Source organism: Tenebrio molitor, chromosome 8, assembly GCF_963966145.1.
Source record: "Tenebrio molitor chromosome 8, icTenMoli1.1, whole genome shotgun sequence".
Lineage (NCBI taxonomy): Eukaryota > Metazoa > Arthropoda > Insecta > Coleoptera > Tenebrionidae > Tenebrio > Tenebrio molitor.
In genome coordinates, this window is record NC_091053.1 from 464,677 (window position 1) to 479,972 (window position 15,296).

General features: G+C 38.3%; 4 protein-coding genes across 6 annotated transcripts; 3 read left to right on the plus strand and 1 right to left on the minus strand.

Annotated features, from left to right (window-relative positions):
- Positions 1-1,885: 1,885 nt before the first annotated feature.
- LOC138136292 (neutral alpha-glucosidase C-like) lies at positions 1,886-5,476 on the plus strand. Its single transcript, XM_069055433.1, has 15 exons — positions 1,886-1,958; positions 2,017-2,097; positions 2,262-2,492; positions 2,538-2,691; positions 2,743-2,948; positions 3,044-3,230; positions 3,277-3,604; positions 3,654-3,895; positions 3,945-4,202; positions 4,252-4,501; positions 4,552-4,706; positions 4,759-4,869; positions 4,920-5,035; positions 5,090-5,178; positions 5,230-5,476. Exons 1-15 carry the CDS (start codon positions 1,945-1,947, stop codon positions 5,343-5,345), a joined length of 2,538 nt encoding a protein of 845 aa, XP_068911534.1. The 5' UTR covers positions 1,886-1,944; the 3' UTR covers positions 5,346-5,476.
- A 167-nt stretch (positions 5,477-5,643) lies between these two features.
- Positions 5,644-8,936, plus strand: Atac3 (Ada2a-containing complex component 3). Of its 3 annotated transcripts, none has more exons than XM_069055434.1 (9): positions 5,644-5,792; positions 6,007-6,114; positions 6,165-6,305; positions 6,356-6,553; positions 6,606-6,897; positions 6,948-7,016; positions 8,057-8,209; positions 8,254-8,489; positions 8,538-8,936. In XM_069055434.1, exons 2-9 carry the CDS (start codon positions 6,010-6,012, stop codon positions 8,703-8,705), a joined length of 1,362 nt encoding a protein of 453 aa, XP_068911535.1. In that variant the 5' UTR covers positions 5,644-5,792; positions 6,007-6,009; the 3' UTR covers positions 8,706-8,936. The 3 variants fall into 3 exon arrangements, with proteins under 3 accessions (XP_068911535.1, XP_068911538.1, XP_068911537.1); XM_069055437.1 differs by having other exon boundaries at positions 8,260-8,489; XM_069055436.1 differs by having other exon boundaries at positions 5,664-5,792; positions 5,970-6,114.
- A 42-nt stretch (positions 8,937-8,978) lies between these two features.
- Ubc6 (ubiquitin conjugating enzyme 6) lies at positions 8,979-11,802 on the minus strand. The gene is made up of 3 exons (XM_069055439.1): positions 11,368-11,802; positions 10,981-11,266; positions 8,979-9,538 (listed from the first exon to the last, which is right to left on the minus strand). Exons 1-3 carry the CDS (start codon positions 11,409-11,411, stop codon positions 9,413-9,415), a joined length of 456 nt encoding a protein of 151 aa, XP_068911540.1. The 5' UTR covers positions 11,412-11,802; the 3' UTR covers positions 8,979-9,412.
- Positions 11,803-12,072: 270 nt separating this feature from the next.
- LOC138136294 (golgin-45) lies at positions 12,073-14,281 on the plus strand. Its single transcript, XM_069055438.1, has 5 exons — positions 12,073-12,234; positions 12,285-12,817; positions 13,395-13,594; positions 13,646-13,991; positions 14,048-14,281. The coding sequence occupies exons 1-5, from the start codon at positions 12,219-12,221 to the stop codon at positions 14,207-14,209; spliced, it is 1,257 nt and encodes a 418-aa protein (XP_068911539.1). The 5' UTR covers positions 12,073-12,218; the 3' UTR covers positions 14,210-14,281.
- Positions 14,282-15,296: the final 1,015 nt, after the last annotated feature.

A 15,296-nucleotide genomic window follows, 5' to 3' on the forward strand; every position in this document is an offset into this window, starting at 1 on the left:
GGGATTCCTTACAATGGCTTCGCTTCTTCTGAAGATAACTTCAAAACCGTGTTCGGTCATCTTCGCGACTGACAAGAGATTCGATCGTAGGTCAGGAACGTACAGAGTTTCGTCTAGTCTCACAGTGAGATTTTCTTCCACACTCAGTTTTACAGTACCGCTTCCTACAATTTTCGTTGAGCAGCTGTTGGCCAAATTCAGGGTCTGCACTTTCGGGGTTTTCATTTCTTGGAATCTTGCCTTTTCAGAACACATATGTGAAGACGCACCTGAGTCTAAACACCATCGTTTATCGTGTTCGACGTGAAGTTTCATAACGACTTCTGCCTTTCGGGTTGATTCTGTGGGTTTCGTTTTTGGATTTTTTGGTTTGAAGAGTTTCGATCTGCAATCCTTGGCCATGTGGCCAATTTTTCCACATGTGTGACAAGCGAATTTGAAACGTTCAGTTTTAGAATCTTCAGATTTCTTGGGTTGACTTGACCTACCGGGATTTTTATTAATGAACGTGGCATCTGAAACGTTTTCCTTTGAATTTCGTTTTCTAGCTTCATACTCTTCCAGGAGTTTTATCTTCAGTGCTTCTAATTGTGGTAATTTCTCTTGAGATTCAATAGCAATTCGAAAAGTTTCGTACTCGTCGGGAATGCTGTAGAGCAGAAGGATGGCAAGAAGGTCATTGATGATACAAAGTTCCATCTCTTCGAGTCTGTCCACGACGTCGAAGAAGTTCCGGATGTGATCCCTCATATCCTCACCGTTTTTCATTTTCAGCAAAATTAATGTTTTCAGGAGCATCGCTTTTCGAGCAGGTCCTTGGGACTGGTAGACGCTGTGTAATTTGTTCCATATGTCTTTTGACGTAGGACAATTCTTGATCTGTTTAAGTTCTGATGGGCAGATTGTTAAAATTAAATCTGACCTGGCTTTCGCATCGTTTGATTCCCACGTGGTTACGGCTTCTGGTGGTTCTTTTGGTTTCGGAATTGTTCCGTTCACGTATTTCCAAGAATCATTCTTAATGAGCAAAGCTTCGATTTGAATTTTCCAAGTATCGAAATTTTCTTTTTCAAGAGGTTCGATTTTCACGCTTGTGTAGCTCATTTTTCGTTTTTCTAGTACTCACAAATAGCTTCAAGTTACTTTTTCGTTGCGGAATTCGTACAATTTCTTATTTTTCAGCGCAGTGGGCCCATAACCTGTAGAGTCTTTATTTCTAGCTTTTTGTAATTACCTAATACAACTTTTTGTCATAACAAACTGTGGTTGCTAAGGCAACTTTAAACATATAACTTGATTGGAGTTTGCATATTTCCAACAAATCCTCATCCTAGTAAGGGCTATTATTGAAAAAATATGAATATTATTATTATTTTGACGAACTTTTTTAAATCGACAGTCCTGTGAAGCAACGAATTCATATTTAAAATCGTTTGTTTCTACAAGTTAAATTTAAAAGTACGAGTACGATACAAGCAGCTGATTCCAAAATCAAGATCGTTAGATAAAAACCTAATAAATTAGGTACATGTGATCTTTGCGTTGTGCCCTTTACAGTAATAAATTTCCCACCTTTGATAAATCGCTGTACCAAATGTGTGCCTCAAAGGTCACTAATTATTTATTGTTTTATTACTAAGTTGACCATCTCACCAATTAGCAAATTCCTCTTCGATAACAACAATATTTACTATTATAATCCACACGCAACTGTGTTTTTATCCAGATTAGTAATTACGTTAAGTAGCGTCCTAACAACCTTCATAAATCTTTATTGAACGTGAGCCACCCAAAATAACATTTTTGAGTGTAATAAAATTTAATTGCACTAATAAATTGACAAATTATCAACGTATCAGATATGTCAATACCTGTTGATTTATTTGGCGAATTTGCTATAAATTGGAAACTCAAAAAAAATTCTGTTTTGTCTACTGACTCACGATGAAGAGGTTCAGGTCTGTTTCATTTTCAACACATTCTAAGTAGTGCCCTAATTTCGAAAATTATTTTCAGATCGTGTCTTTCTCTTTTCGTTTTGTTTTTTTATACTGTGGAAATTGGTGGTTTGAAATGTTCCGAAACAGAGTTCTGCAGGTAAATCTATATTTTCATCTTCACTCGTTCAAAATAATTTTAATTTAAATTTCAACTGCTCAGTTGTTTCATTAACAGATTGGTCTGTTATAAATCAAGATCTAAATGATAATACATACTTATCGGTAATAGTCAGTGTTTTATTGCTTTTCTTCTAATTCTAGCTATCTTAGAGATAGACCAACCGCTGATATCTATACCGTAGACATCAACAGCATACAAATCGACGACATGGGAATTATCAAATTCAACATATTAGCAAGAATCGGCTATGAAGATCTAGAAGTGTACATCTACGCCTATAAAGATGACATTCTTAGAGTTAAAATCAAAGAGTTTAATTCGACACGGTTCGAATTGTCTGATGTTTTCGCGGGAGCACCAAATCTGGCAGGGTAAAGATGAAAAATGTGTAAAAAAATATCTAAAGGGTTCGTTAGGGTCTCATCTGTCGATACTGAAGCCATACAGATGACAATCACCACAAATATTGGGTCAAGAGTGGTGGTCAAATTTGCACCCTTTAGTCTAGACTTCTACAGAAACGAGATTTTGGAATTGGTGCTAAATGGCGAGCGTCTGTTTGTCGACAATGTAGATCTCTTCACTGTTACAAAAATTGGCACTAACAGATTTGTTTTGTAGCCCCAAAACAGTCAGTCGTTTAGCGTGGGGCTAAGCTTTCCTAGATCTGACCATCTGTACGGCCTTCACGAACACGCCACCGGGTTAATTTTGAGACGCACCGAAAACGATGACCCTTACAGAATGTACAACTTGGATCATGCAGAATATCCCATCAACGACACGGCATCGGTTTATGGCGCTGTCCCATTTATTTACGGTCATGGGTAAAACATTTCGCTTCTTTCTTATTCAGTTTTCTTATTAATGTTTCTGGCGTATTTTCAAACCCGAACGGCATTCTAACAAATTTCTGTGAAAGTCCCGAGGTTACCGCCGGTGTCTTCTTGCACAACGCTGCTCAACAATTCGTCGACATCTTGCCAGACCAGATGGCGTATTTCATGGCAGAAGCCGGTACTTTAGACCTGTTCGTCTTCTTGGGACCCACACCAGCTGAAATCTTGCGGCAGTACTTGCTGATCACTGGTGTTTCATACATGCCTCCGGTACTCACTCCCCATACAAAAACGTCGATAACGTTTGCTCTTGTAGTTGTGGTCTCTAGGGTACCACCAGAGCCGGTACAGTTATCTCACCCAAGAAGAAGTCAAAGACGTGGTGGCAAATTTCGACAACTATAACTTCCAACTGGACGCGATCTGGCTGGATATAGATCACACAGATGGTCAGAGGTACTTCACTTGGAACCCCGACACCTTCAGTGATCCAATCGAAATGCAAAATAATATATCAGCGACTAATCGAAAGCTGGTTGCGATTAGTGACCCCCATATTAAAGTCGAGAAAGGGTACAGCGTGTACGATGGAGCTTTAGAGAACGAGTTCTTTGTGAAAAACTCGGATGGATCAGTTTTTGAAGGTACAGAAGTGTTTCAATCTGGTGGTACTCCGCTGATGTATTGTCTTAGGGAGGTGTTACCCTGGTGCTAGTAGTTACATCGATTTTCTAAACCCTGAAGCTCGCAACTACTACGGAGGTCGGTACTCTTACGAAAACTTCCCAGGTACGACCAGTACTCTTGCGGGGATCTGGAACGACATGAACGAACCTGTCGTTTTTGACCTTCCCGAATACACAATACCTGGTGATTCTCTGCATTTCCGTAACGTTAGACACATGGAAATGCACAACGCGTACGGAATGCTTCACGTATGTTAAAAAATCGAGCTTTGGTACCACCAACATGTCAAAATTTTAGTCCAGAGCCACCTTCGAAGGTATGATGCAGAGAGACAACCGTACCGTTCGTCCTTTCGTCTTGTCGCGTTCGCACTTTGCTGGATCGCAACGGTACGCAGCGATCTGGACCGGCGACAGCAGAAGCACTTGGGAATATCTCGACATCAGTTATGCCATTTGTCTCAACTCAAACCTCGTGGGGATCGTATTTTGTGGTGGAGATGTTGGTGGTTACGCCGGAGATCCAGACACCGAGTTGTACCAAAGGTGGTACCAGGTACCGTCAATCTTTTACTATCGTTGTCTCACTAATCGATGTTTCCAAGGCCGGTGCTTGGTTGCCTTTCTTCCGGGCCCACTCAGGCAAAGCGACACCAAAACGTGAACCTTACCTCTTCCCTGAAGATGTCCAAAACGTCATAAGGAACGCGATACAACAACGCTACAAACATTTGCCGGTCTGGTACACTCTCTTCCACGAGTACATCGTTTACAAGACACCTCTCATCCGACCGTTGTTCTTCCACTACACCAACGACCGGAATGTTTTTGAAACCCAAAACCAAATCCTCGTTGGTAAGTTTTGGACCGGTAGAAATGGTAAAAAAGTCAAAATTTGTCTTTAGGGAGGGACATTATGGTACGCGCTGTTACCGAACCAGGCGTGGATGCGGTAAGTGTGTACTTCCCAGGTGGTACTGATGAGTACTGGATATCTCTGAGTAATTTCGAAGTGCAAGGAGGTGGCACTTATGCGGATGTGCCAGTGGACATTAACTCGGTGAGTACATAGATTAATTTAATTTAATTTCTAATTGGATTTGTGAAATTAGATTCCAATATACTACAGGGCTGGCAGCATTATAGTAAGAAAAGACACTGTGAGGCCCTCTACCGCTGACATGATCAACGACGGACATACCTTATATGTCAATTTAGCTCCAGTAAACGTCATTCTATCAAATGGCAGTACTGTATTAATGTTTTTTTTTAGAATAGTACAGCTCATGGTACTGTGTACTTGGACGACACCACTTCGTTGTTTTATTTGGATTATGTAGAATACAATTATTTAAGCATAGACTATGCAGGAGGAGAAGTCACATTTACGTAAGATTTATTATTTTTTCTTTTTTACAAATAACATGTTACGCCAATTTAAAGGAAAATAGATTCCCACGCTAATTCTGGGCAATTTGATTTTGTTGTGGATCTGGTAGTAACCCATGAACTCTCCGAGATGCCCATCGATGGTAAAAAATGTAAGATGTTTGTTTTTGATCGACTGTTGTTTCTATTCGCAGGAAAACCTGGAAAATATATTGAAAGACGCTACACAACTGATTTAAATGGCAACTTGCTGAAGGACCTTAAATTTAATTTTAAGCGGAATACGAAGTTGTCCTTGAAACTGAAATAAGTCGACCAGGATTTGATACGAGGTCAAACTTAATTTTGTACTCGTAAGAAGTTCTAGTGCTGTATATTCTTCATTGTTGTCTTTGAATGTACTGTAGTGCTAATTCTGCTAATAAAGATTCTACAAAGTAATTTTCTGTAATTGAATATCATATTTCGAAATTTGAGAAGTAATATAATGAATGGTAAAGCAATTGAAATTGCCATAGACTTCCAATTTTAAAGGAAATATCCGTGTTTCCCGATTAGATGTCGACTAAGAAATTGCAAACGAATTGCACATTCAAATTTCGCGCCTAAATTTACAACCAATAAACACTAAAATGACTGGAGTGGATGGGAGTAACCAAAGATTACCAGCGTTATGACGTTTGGCATCGAGTCCAGTTTAATTTGGAGCAAAATAAAATAAAATCCCGCATTTTGGGGAACCACCACGTGACGATCTGTAAGTAAATGAGTCCTAAAATTTCATAAGTATCGATCCAAATGGCTACCACTTAACTATCACTTCCGCCTGACAACAGGAACAGGAAACCTTGATCCAAGATGGAGGTTATTTTCCTGTGCGACCTATTTCAAAAATGCCCACGCACATAACCTACAAACTTGTTTTTCTTCATAGATTTAACTGAACCTAACAAAAATGTGGACATTTTCAGACCATGTTAAAATTTCCACTTGCAGACGACGATCCCAAGCAAAGTATAGGCACGAAATATATTCTGTCAGGCAGTTTAGGAGCGGTGGACGGGGCTGAGCTGATTCCAGTAAGTCTGCAACCTTAAGTGAGTAATCTCGTGACAACAGTTTTGCTTAGATCGATTGTGGGGGCCGTCTGATCGCACCGACAGTTTCCGTAAACGAATTGGGAAAACAGTTATTAAAAGCAGCAGCCGAAGGAAATGTGGATGAAACCAAAGCCTTACTAAACCGGGGCGCTCTCTTCACAGCCGATTGGGTACACGTCACGACGCTATCGCGACAACCCAAATAAAACCTTGATTTTAGCTAGGAACGAGCCCGTTGCATCTCGCCGCGCGCAACAACCACCTCGAAGTATGCGAGATTCTCCTCAGGGCGGGCATCTCCCGAGATGCGCGCACGAAAGTCGACAAAACCTCGTTACACATGGCCGCGAGCGAGGGCCACATCAACATTGTGGAAACTCTGCTCGAATACGGCTCAGACCCTGATTGCAGAGACTTGGTAGGTTTGGTTGGCACTAGTTTATCCTTCATTTTATCGTTAGTTGTTTTAGTTAGGAATGACGCCGCTGCATTGGGCGGCGCAAAATGGACACGCGGAAGTTGTCAAAATTCTGGTCAAACACTTTGCCCAAACAGATCCTTTGAACAAATTCGATCTGACGCCGGCCGATGTAGCCGCTCAAATCGATCGTCAGGACATCGTTGATTTGATCAACGTGGACGTCAACGAGCCGGCGAATGCGGCGCAGCATCTTACTTTGGAGTTGGTGGAGAATAGTAACGAATCTGTGATGCACGACCACGTTGGTCATTTTTCAGAGTCCAATTCGCCGATTCCTTTAGGTAAAAGTGTAGATTTGTGGGAGTAAGGTGTTATTTGACTGATTTTGTAGAGACCATTTTGATGGAGGATAATGAAAATTCGATAGATCCTGAAAGATTGCAAATAAATAAAACACCAGGTATAATCATTTTAACTTTATTTCTATTAAAGCTTTTGCCATTACAATATTTTGCGACAGAAATAATCTATGGAAAAATACCTATTACTCCTAATAAATGAACAAGCAAAATATTATGTATGTATTATTTTGTATAAACTTTTTATTTGATATATTTTAACGAAAATATTAGAATTAAATCGCTTGGATTTCATTCATTTTTTTTACCGAGATGATTAAGACACGAATTAGTTATTTATGCAAGAAGTGGGTAAAGTAATACTTTTTTTTTTACGAGAAGGAAAATTTGCCTCACGAGCGCAAATCCGCCGAGTAATAAAAAGATACTCTCGACACTCAAAATTTGAAATTTTTCTCCTGTGTGAACCCGAAACCTTTAAAACGCTCGTTTTACTCGCGTTGTAAATTGGCCCACTCATGCCAAAAAAATCCCAATTTACATACGAACTCGTTAAAAAAACTACTATTGTACAACTAGTTACGAAAGTCATACTTTTTTATGAATTTGCAGTGTGATTAACGAGGGCGTAGCCCGAGTTAATGAAGCAAATAAGTGAAAAAAAAAGACTTTCATAACATGTTGTACACATTATTTTTTGCATATCGATGTAAGTTGAGAAATTTGGTCTAAAAGGATTTATGAAAAATTACAAGAAAGAAACTAAGTAAATAGGAAATGGAATAAAATGATGCAAAAAAAGTACTACTTTCACTACGATTTTTTGTGTAAAAAAGTGCCACTTTCCTTACGATAAACAAAAAAAAAAAGAAGTAAATGTTTAAAAAATCACCTTGATATTTTTTATTGCTTGGAACAATTTTTTGTTTTATGCAATGGAAACTTTTTTTATAATATAAATGGTTGGCTTGGTAAGGTAATCAATTATTATGTTCTGACCCACCACACACCCGGTAATACGGCATTCAGGCCGGAACAATTTATCATTACGAATATTATCGAGTAATGACAAAACTCACTATAAATTAAATTCTCATTGAAAACAAGAATGTACATATTATTATTATTATGTATATTTTAGCGCTACATGGGGATGAAACAAGTGAAAATCACGACAGTTCCTTTGCGGAATCCATCAGATTGCTTCAAGAGCACGGAATAACAATGCTTCCAAACGAAGATAATAACATTTTGACAACAGTGATGGAAACAGGACACTCAGTTGTCCTGACAGGTAATAATTTGCGTTTTTTTTAATTCGCCCTAACATCGAATCAGACGTAGGCAAGCAAGTGTTGAATGCGCTGAAAGAGTCGGATCAGAAAGTGAATTCTCAAGTGAATAAGAAAATTATAACCGTCACCCCAGAGGAATTCTTGTCGATGACGGCAAATTGTGGTACAAACAAAGCGAAAAATATTTTGAAACAGATCAATGGAAGACTGGTGCCAAAGAACATGAAGAGAATTGTCATGAAGAAAAACAAATTGATTCCGGTTTCGACAGTAAACAATGTGAGTCGGAATCGTGTAAAGCGACAGTTTTTCAATTCGTTTTTGCAGGTGTACAAAATAGCAAACCCCAACGGTGTTACCGACATGGAAACGGTAATGACTCAATTGATAGAAGCACGAAAAACGATAGAAGAATATAAAGTGAAACTGTTCAAAAAAGAACAAGAAGCGGAGCGGTACAAACAACAGTTGAAATTGTTGATGGACGATAGCTAGTAGCGGTTTTGCTTGCGCCATACATAATAGTGTCATCACAAATAACTAATCTGTTATTTATAGTTTTATAATTGACAAAATTACTATTTTTCTATATCAAGTTCTTCTGAGGAAGTGCGGCGAGTACGACGAGTACGAGCCGATCGAGTGTTATTTATTTCGTTTTCCATTTTTGTAAAGTTGTTGAACTAATATGTAAATACAAAATTTGTAATATATCAGTGACGTGTTTGTGGTGTGTTTGGTACAGGACAACGTAAAAAAACTCGACAATTATTATAATAATTTATTTAAGTATATGCAATTATATAACACATTTAAATACCCTTGGTCAAGGTGGATCGTACGGATAAGTAATGAAAAAAACCGTTAAGAGATAAAAAAAATTAACACAAAACTATATTTAAATGAACGTGTAACGAACTGAAAGTACCTTAAATGAATACATTGATTACTGTTTAAAAATTTACTTGACACTGGTTGTTGTTGAATACATATACGTAACCGAATGCGTGAGGACTGAGTAGAATTTATAACCCGAAATAATTATACAGATAACTTTTTATTATAGAGTACCTATTCAGTGAGAGTTGCAGAAATCCGTTTTTGACAAAGAAATGTTGATCAGTAGCAACTTAGTAACGACAGGCGTGGCTTGAATTTAGAAGCACAGAAAGTAGCTCAGGTATACACATTTTGCAAAGGCGTTAGTCAATAAAGCTCTGTTCCACACACGCTTTTACTCGTTTCTCATATTCTCTTCTGTTTTCTTTGTAGAGTTGTGCGGCCATCGAGTTCGCCGGAGAATTGGGATTGGGATCGCTCAGTAGCGACTGAAAATTCGACATCGGTTACAAAATATCCGCACGCTGGATGATACTAATTTGACATTTTTCGGGTTTTACTAATTAAATTCATACATTTCCGCATCACATTTTCAACAGGACCTAATGAGGTAACGTTCCTAAATCACGACAATTATGAGTCACAAAGCAATTTCCATAGCAACGATGACGCATCAGAATCCATCTTGCTCTCCTGTGGTATTATTGAATTTAACAAACCTTCATCGATTTCACAACAAAGCAGCTCTTCGATAACGAGAAAAACTTGGTCAAAAATGCAACACAAAAACTTTTCATGTTTTCGCTTCGTTTTTACCTCATATACTTTTTTCACAACGATTATGCTCTCAACGCAAATTATAATACAAATCCTACCGATTTTTCTCAGTGATTAATTTGAGAAATCTTCATACAAAGTTGGTAAATACATGGTAAAATTAAAATGACGTATAACAGAAAATTTTATGAGATACAATCAAAGCAAAACAACTATATATTTAAAATTTTAACTGAGTCTGTTGTTCTGTTGCCATCCACAAATATTTAAAAACAACTGTTTCTCATTGAAATTTTTTTTACATGTGGTTGCATTTGGGCCACTCTGTATATGCAACAGAAAATCTCGACACGTAATTAAGGGTGTTGACATTGACAGAAGGCGCCTACGATTTCATCGTTATATAAATAAACGCAACGTCAATCTGCAAATTCAATGCAAACAATAAATAGAGTCTGGCGCAACACAAAGGAAAAAGCAACGATATTTTTTTGTTGTCCATTTTTTCTTAAGACTGATTTAATCTTGTGTGTTCAATCAGCGCCACCAACACGACGTAATTCTGCGTTACGTCAGGTGATAAAACAAACGTCAAAATGTAAGTTGACAGGAGGTGACTGGGATTTATAATCTATGGCCTTGTCAGAGGGAACAGAAAACAAGCTGTTTGTAGTAATTGTTATGAGAACTTTTACTGCGATTTTTTTAGGCTCATAAAATATATTTATTAGATTTTTGATTTATTGGTAGTAAGTATATGAAATAAATTCGAATAAAACACTTGGTAAGTGGAGTTTGTTATTTATAACCGATTTATTTTTAATATGGATGGATTATGTAATTCTTATGTGGCCAAGAGTGTTTAGACAGTGCATTTAAAAAGTTTAATTCATACCAAATGTCAAGCTTTTTATATTGGAATTGACCCAAGTGTTAATGATTCCAGGAACCATTACTTCATCTCTTTTGATTATAAATGCAAATAAGATACAAATCAGAATTTTGCAAAAAATAAGAGAATGCAGAATTTTGGCATTTTTGTTGAGGCTTTTGTGTTTTTGTTCCAAAAAAGAAGTGGTGCTGATGAAAATGCACAGATAAATTTTCTGGTGCTTGATGGAGGTTATCTGTGCAATGTCATTGACCTACTTACTTGAATTGAAGTTAATATAGCAGAGACATCATACGTGGGGCTCCATCGGTTTTGTAAAATGTCTAGGCAGATGCCTCCATCGGCGTACACATTGGGATGAAACATGTGGCTGACGAACCGAACTGTGGGCGGTTTGTTGGGATATTCTTCTGTGAATTCGATAGTTAGTTTAAAGGTGCCGTCCTCGAACGGCGTGTCGTGTGGGCCGAAGATGACTGCGTTCCATATCATAATGTTATTGTCTGTAGGTGCTCCGCTGACACCGGTCGGGGGGTCCTCTTGCAATCTGCGAACGCGACAAAACACGCATTTCACATTGAAACTAGCGCAGAGCGGGCGAAAAGCCACCGCGACGGTGAGAATATGAGGAAATTGGTGATTACGAACCGTTTGAAATCTCTCATGAGGCGTCGTCGGGCTGGAGTTGACATTTTATTACAAAATAAATTAAATAAAAAACTAGCTAAGAGTTCGATGTAAAGTGGCTAAATTATATAAATACGGAAATTTATAACTGTACAAATAAATTTATTTTACTTCTAAAACACTATGAAACTCGCACTCGCATGACATATACGAGAAAGGACGACTTATAAACAAAAATAGCACTAAGATTATCTCTAGACTGGATGATGAATAGGTTATTTCGTCTAGGGATATTTCACCAAAGTCACTAAAAATTTAACGCCCATGTGTCACTTTTTCGAATTGGATAGCGCTGCAACTGTTCTAATAATAATTAATTTCACTTGCAATCCTACTTTTGTGGGCTGAAAACTCTCCCGTGCATTAATTATCGGTGCATTGTTCACTGATAAGATATTAAAACTAAATCGATAAAGATTTTCCACCCGTTCGTCGGTGTTTTCACTTTGATCGTAAAGTTGGTTGCATACACATTGGTTACCGCTAATAATCAGTAACAATCATTAATATTTCTTCAAATAAATTAAACTGTAATAAAAAGTCGCACGTATCGTAATCGACGAATTTATTTAATTTTGTTTAAAGCATTTCACTCTGTTTGAATAGCGAATGTGATATTATTTTATGAACGGACAACCTGATTAAAATGTTGACAGTTTCGACGTTAAAATGACAGCTGACAGCTGTTAATGATAGAACAGCTGTTTTCTAGTCACAGGTCAAAGAACTCTATTGATAAATTAAAGCCTATCCAGTGCCTTAGATAGTTTTTAGAGATTAAAGCAACTTCACGAGACTAAGCAAAGAAAATTATGGATCCAATTTTAGGTTAGAGTCCTTAACACAATTCCATCTGTTCAAACGTGGCATTTTTGTAGAGCCACCAAAAGAACGCACTCTTGGCGACGGCATCGACAGTTCCCTTCTCAAACTCACCGAAACCGCTTTAAGTGAAAAGGTTGCCAAAATAAACATTCATCTCTCCAACAACGCTCCTATTACCTTCACGCCAATAGAACCCAAATGCAAGATTTTCAACCTCAAGCCTGTGTATGTAGTCAAGGAACGCAAAAAGTTGAAATGTTTGATAAGGAAACCAAAGGAACCCAAATTTGTACCTTATGAACCCTATAAAGGTGCAGTTGAACCAATTAAAGCTCACAAAACTGAAATCAAAGCTCTCATACCTAAACCATCAAAAAACAATGTGGAAATACAGGAACTGGTCGCGCAAATGTCGGAAATGCGCAGCGTTGAGATGAGCAAAGCGACCCAGGAAGCTGTCCAGAATGATGAGGGGCTCATTTCAAGAAGACAGTGGGAGAAAGAGAAGGCTGACTACGAGACCGATATCAAGAATTTGCGCGAGACCAACTCGCATTTGGAAAACCAAATCAAGTTTCAGACTCAGGTTTAGATCAGTTTTTCTTCAGATGACTCATGTAAATTGATCGCTTGGCTTTTTCTAGAAACTGACAGTAATACAATTTTTTTAGAAAAATGTTATAAAGATGGCTGCGATGCGTATTGCGCAATGACAGTTGATAATAATTTTGAATCAGTTTTGCATATGTCAGCGCGCATGTGATGAGTTATCATCCTAAAGTAAAAAAAATTATGCAAATATTAATATGTATTGCGAAACCTCCGTAATGTTCTTTTTTTAATTGCATCACTCATAAATCGGCAGCGTGACTCAACTAACATAAAAAAAAATGATTTGTAAAAATCCTCAAATTTATAATTTTAAAAATAATTGAAGATTTATTAACAACTTGCGTAGTAAAAAATTGTCATACATCTAATTTGTATCGGGTGTTTTTTTTTAATTTCACTTTGTAGTAGGCGTTGAAGAATTGATTGTGAACGCACCACTCGTGTAAAGCGTAAGATAAACAGCTGATCTGTAACCTGTATAGTGCGTTCACAATCGACTCGTCAACGCCTACTATGAGGTGAAATTTAAAAACACCCGATATATTGTTTAGGTGAACAGCGAACTAAAGACCCTGCTTGTGGCCGCCGTCGGCGAAGACTTGGAAAGCCGAGTCCAACACCTGACTGAAGACAAACTACAACTGGCCCGCGCTTTGCTCAATTCCGCAAACCACTTGACATCTCACCAGGAGCAGACCGAGTGGTTGTCGGGACAATGCGAGGTGTGGAGGAGCAAATTTCTAGCTTCCAGGTAGAAAAACAAAGAAAACACTCCTACCTCGTTTCACACGACTAATTCCAGCTTGATGGTCGAGGAGTTGGCTCGTTGGAAGTCGGCTCTTACCGTCCGAATCAACGACTTGCAAGAAACCGTAAAGAGGTTGTTGGACGAGAGGTGCAAAGTGCAGAAAAAGAGCGTCAGGACTTGTTGTTTTTTGCAAGGAGTCAAAGAGCGGTTGGTGGATGAGGGAGGGGAACAGCGCGAAACCTTAAAGAACTCAAACATTGTCGACTTAAGCAATATCAATTGTAGTTTAAGTCAACAGATCAGCGATCTAGTTGGCGCCGATGTAGAGAAGTGCGATGATGTGTTTGAGGTTTACTCGAGGCTACCGCAGCACACTGCTACAGAAAAGATTGCTATGAAGGTGTGCACAACTCAGATAGCGCCATCTGTCAAAGCCTATTGAAATTGTTTTTGCAGCTGCTGCAAAACCCAGTGACCATTCCGCACAAGCAGGACGCCATTTGCAATGCTTTGATGGGGACGGCTATGTCAGCGAGTGGGGAACAAATCTACCTCAAACATCCCTCAAGTCATGTTAGCTGTTGTCCACACTGTACAGGGGAAATAAAGTACATTTGACATTAACCCAATGTTTATGATTTTTTTAACTCAATGTGTAGAATTTATATACAAATAAATATTATTTTTCATTGTGTTTGTATCACTGGTGGAATGTTTGGGGTTTAATTTTTTAAACAAAGAAAAAAACAGGATCGTGGTGTTAGAAGAGCACATCACATGATACTTTTTGTATGTGGTTGACGTGAAACTGTAGCTCCGCCCACGTACTTTTGTTTTCGTAACAATGACACCTGATTGAGGATTCATTCTATCGCACTAACCTTTTCTGTTGCAAACGTTTGCGCCTACAGAATTTGAGAAATATTAATTTTGCTTCTTTATTTAGCTAATTTCAAGGTTAAAATCAAATTTTATTTTTTTATTTCCTTTGGGGTTACCTAACCACAATATTTGTTTTGGTGTGCAAGAAACGCAATCAGTGCAACTTATGTATTTAAAAAACACTGGCATATATTTTTTTTTTTTTTGGCAGAGGTTATGTGGATATGACATGCGTCGCAATTTTCGTTTCGCTCGTTTAAAACAGATTTTTGCGGAATCAGTAGTAATCGAAATACGTCGCGGTAATATAACACGAGCTTTTGTTAATTTAAGTCGAGAAAGCACAAACATAAGGAATTTAGCAAAAGCATCTTGAGACAGTCAAGCCATTACCGAAACTGATGTGGAAAGCTAAAATGTTTACTGGGTCGGAATTCTGATTAATATGCGACTTGCGAGCATTCCCAAAACTTGATTTTGCGACGGTCCAAACGAATTAAGTCCGCGTCGTTTCCAAAGCCGTGCAATTTTTCGCAAAAAGTCGAAAAATCCACAATTGGAAGCAAAAAAAAATTGTGTCGGGACGTCCTCATTAAAGCTGTAACTCCGTGGGTGCTTTATGACGTCTGAAAGGCAAATGCTGTGCTCGAATGAAATTTATCGATTCGCAACAACTTTTAATGGAGTTTTTGTGATATCCCAGGACGCCTCATCACTCATCAGAGCCTCTTCTTCTGCGACCGTCTCACAATCAACTCTGTTAACACTGAATGAATGCGGTGATCAGTGGTTGAAAGTCGACTTCCTGAAAAGGCCCTGATGA